Below are 6,580 nucleotides of genomic sequence, written 5' to 3' on the forward strand. Positions count from 1 at the left end.
TGTGTGTGTGTGTGTGTGTGTGTGTGTGTGTGTGTGTGTGTGTAATTATCTTGGTGCCTGTACGGTAGGGGTGTTTGTGTGTTTTGGTTGTGTTTGTGTGTGTTTGTACGTTTGTGTGTGTGCATGCGTGGGCTCATATGCTGTGAGGCATTCTCACGCTCTGTCCTACTGCCACATTCACTAGTTTGACTGGGCAAGAACACACACACAGCTACACACAAACGTACACACATGCACTCAGTTGGTCTTAAACTGATGTTCATTTGCTTTTAAGCATTTTTTTAAATATTAAAGTTGTATTCTTTCAAGATGCACTGTATTGTATTAAAATGTATAAACTATCAGATTTCATTCATCAGATTTGTAATCCTTGTGTTTCTCTCTGTAGGGATTTGAACAGAAACAACATCACCAGAATCACTAAAGTGGACTTCTCTGGCCTCAAGAACCTCAGGATTCTGTAAGTTTCTTTCTTTTTTTGTTTCTGTCAACATTTTGTAGCAATAAACCATTCAGTGCTGCTGTAATGACTCAGCGGCTGTTAAGCCAGTTTGTACAAATCACATGGAATGTAAACCTCTCTCTTTCTTCTGCACTTTTTGCTCCTAGTCAGAGAAAATTCCTAGTACAAGAACATTTACAACACAAACATATACAACAAATTCTCTGTGCCACTTCAGAATAAGTCTCTTTGTTTGATTTGTTCTCACATTAGGCCCAGTGAATTGTGCTTCACAAAACAACTGTGACTAGGGCTACTGTAGGATTAAACATAATGTAAATAATCTTTAATTGCCTATGAAAAAAACTAAAGCATAACTATAACTGGATAAACATGCTCCTGCAAGGTTTTGTTAGCTTCAGAAAACTTAAAACAGAAGTGTTGGCTTAAGGAAAGCAAATAACGTAAAGCAACATGGACACAACTTTTATCCTATGGTGTCACACTGTCAAATTGCAGTAAAAAAAAATCTAGGTCCAAGTAAAGATGTTTGAGCATACAAAGCTTACAACTTTGCGCCACCTAGTTTTGGTTTATTTTAACCAGGGAGGTTTCTCTCATCTCAGCCTAAGAGCTTTAGTTGTGTAAACATAATCATACCTCAACCACACAATTGGCAGATCAGAAAACGCTCATATGAGATGTTATCAAACAACTCCTTTAGTCATGTAGGTATGACTTAATGTTAAATGAACCTGGTACCATAACCTCTTCCATTTTCCTCTTTGTGATTTGGTATTTGTTTCTTTACAAGGAATCACATTAACAAAAAAATGCCATGCTGGAGCAATTAGGCAAATGCTATATTTACCTAATAGGCCTGTACATGGCTATAGGGGAAACAAGTCTCTATAAAATAAAGTTTCCCATATTAAAAATGGGGTTTCACGGCAGGAGAGAATGCAAGTGTCTTCTCCAAGGAGTTGAATTTTGTAATTACTGATTATTTAAGAGGTTAAATAATAGAGTAATTGTGAGCTGACATGCCAGTAATGAGCAGCAAGACTCCCATTGGTTAAACAAGCAACAAGATGTTTAACTGGTGCAGATATGATAAGAGGTTAAACAGCTGAAAACAAGTTTGTAATATTTGAATTGTGAGCAAGAAATTGTGAGTCACAGTTCAAAATTCATATTATACAGTAAAGGAAAAGATAATGTGACTCAGAATACACTTTAATTTCCCATGTCGCTCTCTGAGCAATAGTAAGGGAATTTAGGGAGTTTGGCAATATTGGAACCTCCAGAGATACCAGAATAACTTTGGAAACAGTCCCCCTTTTAAAGCCTGATGCATATCCAACCTGAACTAACTTGATGTGTCTTGAACTTGAACTGGTAATTCCATTGTGATACACTATCTGCTCAGAAATTGTTTTGTTGTTGGGGCCTCAAAAGGTGGCTAAAACAGCTCTCCTCTCAGCTGTCCTAATTGATCTCCATCTCAAGTGGCTTAAGTGTGTGTGTGTGTGTGTGTGTGTGTGTGTGTGTGTGTGTGTGTGTGTGTTTGTTGTGTGGTGTGTGTGTGTGTGTGTGTGTGTGTGTGTGTGTGTGTGTGTGTGGCCTAATACTAAATCATTGTTGGCTGCATGCACCTTCCCTCCACACTCTTTTTAACCAGACCAGTAGATAAAAATACACTCCCACACAAGCTACGCCAAGGATTGGAAATAAGTTCATGCATTTGGTGTTTGCATGTGTAAGTGCATTTGTTTACCTATAACCATACTTGTGAGGAACATGTTGGATTTTGAACTCATGTCAGTTAATGTTTCATAAATGTTTTGAATATGTGTGTGTGTTTAAGCAAAATAGAGAAAGCGAGAGAGACATTTACAATGTTTGTGTGTATCCTGTGCACTTGCGAAAAGAGGTTGTGTTTGTGTATGTATGTATGTGTGTGAGTGAGACAGAGAGAGAGTGTGTGTGTTTGCATGTGGTGGGCCAGCAGCTCGTTTTATGTGGTTGGTGATAAACTGCTGTGACATTTCCCCACTCTAAATCTCTTAAATAAATGGGGAGGAGATGGCTTGGGAACGGTAGGATAGTCTGAGAAAGTACACACACACACTTAGACACACACACACACACACACACACACACACACACACACACACTCACACTCACACTCACACTCACACTCACACACACACACACACACACACACACACACACACACACATACACCATAGTTCTGGGATTCATGGTCCTTACATTCCTTAAATACATCCCACGGGAAAGGTTTACATGTAGTTAAACGTTTCTATCATTCTTCCCAGGAAAGGCTAATAGCTGTAGAAAAAATATTTCTCAATGCCCATGCTTACATACAAGCTAGTAATCATTGATAATTAGTTGTGTGAAAATACTTGACTCCCATTACATATAATCTGACTTCTGCTAAACACATAAACAAACATAAACCACAGTATAGCAGGTGTATTTTCAACTGCTAAATGATCATGTAGTACATTACATTACTTACACATATCACAAATAAATATGTTAATTGGACTTATTTGTTGGTATTTAAAATCTTCAAATTTAGTATCTGACCTCATTAAAGCACTTTACAGCCTAATGTAATCCGATTACACATTTAACATATTGTGTTCACTTAACAACATGTAATCTAATACAGAAGTATTGAATATTCATTAATGTAAGTGGTCACACAGTCTAGCTGTAATCATAGATATGCGCAACACTTACATAATATCTACATAATATCTTTGGCAGACTTACACCGCAAGATTTCTTCCAGACTGTGGCGAAATTGAGTAATTCTAAATACATTTAGATCTAGGTGAAAACTTGTGCTTGATATTGAACATTTGGCTGGGTAAAGTGTCTGTAAACAACAAGTGAAGTTAATATAACCTGAAGTACGCCAAGTGCTCCAAGTTTGCCATAAGGTAGCATGACATCATTGTGCTTTTTATAATAGTTGCTAAGACTCTCTAATATGGTTGAATGAATGACTTATTAGAAACACCAGGCCCCACACACATGAAATCAATATATGTTTTCTCTCTTTTCTCCATTTCCCTGTCGATGACTAATGCCTGATACAGACCAATATAAAAACAATACCTCATCCGAACAATATGCCAGCATTGACTCCCCACACATGTGTTTGGCTTAAGATCCCCTGCCTTTCTAAACTTCATTCAATAAATCAGCATGCGGTTGATACCTCATTTGGACAAATAAACTGATAGTTACTCAAAGTGATGCCTTAATTTAGCTTATTTTATGAGTCATCTTTTCTATCAAGCTAAAGAAAATGCTGCTAGACTAGAATAAACATGCTGGATTCATTCAATCAGGACAGCGCATATGCTTACCGTTACGTGGGTTTTGATTCGCTTGCTTGCTAGTGCATAACCCTTTTTCAGTAGTCGTTTTTACATATGAACTCCGGACAATGTCAGGAGAATCACATGCTGACGTTGTCTGGAGTTTACCTTTCACACATGTTGCGCACATCAGGAGATTCTCCACATCAGATGTGTTCTGACTTACTGTAGACACTCCATTTAGTTTAGACAAAGGGTGGTTCCTGGGTAGAGCGTGCAGGAGGCAGGATGACGGGTGTTACACCTCAGTCATTGCCTGTTTGTAAATTGGTCATAAACAACAGAGTCTGACAGTGTCTTCAATGTGTCTGACGATTTCAGCATCATTCCTTACTGACAGAAGCTCCCGAACCTCGTTGTCTTTCCAACCTAGTTCGACACCCTCCAGTCTTTATTTTCTTTATAAAATAGAATAATTATAGAAACGTCATCAACATGACCACTCACTTGTCATGAATACTCCAAACAATGAGCAGATACATTGTAATGTCTAGATAATTTCAGGTTTGCAGTGCATGTTACTCTCGACATGTTTATACATATTGCATATCTACCATTGCTCATTAGTGCTGGGTTCTGTACAGTACGTATTTTCTTCCTGTGTGTGAGTTTCGACTTTTTTCTGCAGCTGTCATTACTTTTTACTTAATACTTGTGATTTTTTTTAAACATACGTGATTGGTTTTAACTAATTTCAACAAACTGAAGAGAAAGAAATCTGAAGAAAATGCAAATTATATTGTCATTATACAATACCCTTCTAATGTAGATTATCCCTCTAATGAGAAAAACATTTTGTGTTATTGATCTTTTTTTCATGTTTCAAAATAAACACGGGTAAATGCCCTAAAATTATTGGGTAAAAAAGAGCACCATTAAAGCATCATTAACTCAGAAGTGAGTAAATTAGTGTGCATGCATATACACATGTGTGCATACACAAGTTAATATCCTTATGTGCATGTTCATGAATGTGTGAGAGTCTGAATCTGTTATTAGGTCAAGTGCATACTTCAGTGAGACAGATCTTTGTCCGCAGTCTGGTCTGTGTGTATGTGTGTGTTTGTGTGTGTGTGTGCGCATGTGTGTTTGTATAAAGATCTCAGCCTGGATGACAGACCATGGATTAATGACTGTAATACACATGCATGTCTAAACATTTTCTTTGAAAGAATATTTAGAGGGAGGCTGTGCCACAATATTCAAGTCCACATGGCAGGCCAGACATCTCTTTTGATACAACTTTTTCAGTCCTCCTTGGCTTTCGCTTGTCATTTTTTGTTGATATTGCTCTCTCACTCAATCCATCTTGTCATTCTGGGTCTCTGAGTCTCTATTTCCTCTTTTTCTCTGTCTCCTCATTTGTTTCCTCTCCCTTTACTTCTTACCTCCTCTCTTCCTCTTACATCAGACACTTTTTCTTTCGATCTCCCCGTCCCCTCTTCTCTCTTAGGACATGTCACTCTTAAACATCCTTAGACAGAAAGTATAAACATGCATATCTGTGGAGATGTTCTCACTCCTTTACTCAGTCCCATCTGGAAAACCTTAGCTCACCCCAACATATGACAACTAACACAAAGCAGGGAAGCGAAAAAGAGGAATACACATTACATTGGGAGCAGCTATGGAAAGAGAGATGGAGAGAAATAGAGAAGATATCCACTGAGGGGTGGAAGAGGGATGGGTTGTTAATTGTTTGCTTTGGCTCACTAGATTGTGACATGTGTGAGATGCTGTGTGTCTTAAACTTTTGAAACTATTGCTCGATGCCAGATTCATTTGTTCTGTGCACTGATTCCTTGTTTATACAACCAATCTTTGGAAAGTGCAAATGTCTCTCTCAATGTTTGAAATTTCTCTATTTCTCTTTGGCAAGCAGCTGGTTTTTGCACTGCCCAGGAAATTAGATTTATCGGGTGTTTCTCCCTTCGGTTTTAACCTCCAGTTTAGCCTGTAGAGCTGGCTGTGGATAGGTATTCCCAACTACACGATTGTCCTTCAGTTTGATTTACGTATATAAAGCTTAGGCTACTTCAAGTATGTCATGTTACTGATAATTCTTATTACTTACTTACTCCGTTAACAGTCGCTGTTATTTCTCCTTGTCATAAGAAGCATTCACTGCCAAGTCTAAAGTATTTCAGTTGGTATTGCTATTGAATTGTTGATTTGTTTAATTATGATAGTTACTAAAGCTATTGTTCTTCATGTCTCTTTATGTCCATCACTGTAGTCATCTGGAGGACAACCAAATCAGTGTTGTCGAGAGAGGAGCCTTCCAAGACCTCAGACTGCTGGAGAGACTGTAAGTACACCATCTGATTCTGCTACCTGTTGTATGTGAGTGATAAAAATGCTAACAGCTGATGCAGACTTAAGGCATTTTAGAAATGTAAAAACAAACCCACCTGGCTACAAAGACGCACACACATAAGTATCCCAAAATATGCATACATGCACGCCCACAAACACAACTTCACACACACAAGTATTTGACTTACTATTTGACTGAATTTGACTGCTGATTTTACATTTTGCCCAAATATACACACACCTTTTGACTTGCTGTTCGACATTCTGTAAAGCACCTGTACATATGCACAGAGTCACAGAAAGAGAGTACATGGATGATACCCAAGTCCATCTACTTCACACACAATCTTGGAATCTCTCATGTTGCCGTGTGTGTGTGTGTGTGTGTGTGTGTGTGTGTGTG

The 6,580-nt window shown here is 38.2% G+C and overlaps 1 protein-coding gene across 1 annotated transcript in view; it reads left to right on the forward strand.

Moving 5' to 3' along the window:
- The window catches only part of slit3 (slit homolog 3 (Drosophila)), a 241,373-nt gene that overhangs the window by 16,152 nt on the left and 218,641 nt on the right, over nucleotides 1–6,580 (forward strand). The window contains exons 2-3 of the mRNA XM_032528032.1: nucleotides 389–460; nucleotides 6,098–6,169. Coding sequence (XP_032383923.1) covers nucleotides 389–460; nucleotides 6,098–6,169 — 144 coding nt within the window. The remainder of the gene's footprint in view (nucleotides 1–388; nucleotides 461–6,097; nucleotides 6,170–6,580) is intronic.

Source organism: Etheostoma spectabile, chromosome 10 (genome assembly GCF_008692095.1).
Source record: "Etheostoma spectabile isolate EspeVRDwgs_2016 chromosome 10, UIUC_Espe_1.0, whole genome shotgun sequence".
In the NCBI taxonomy this organism is placed as follows: Eukaryota; Metazoa; Chordata; class Actinopteri; order Perciformes; family Percidae; genus Etheostoma; species Etheostoma spectabile.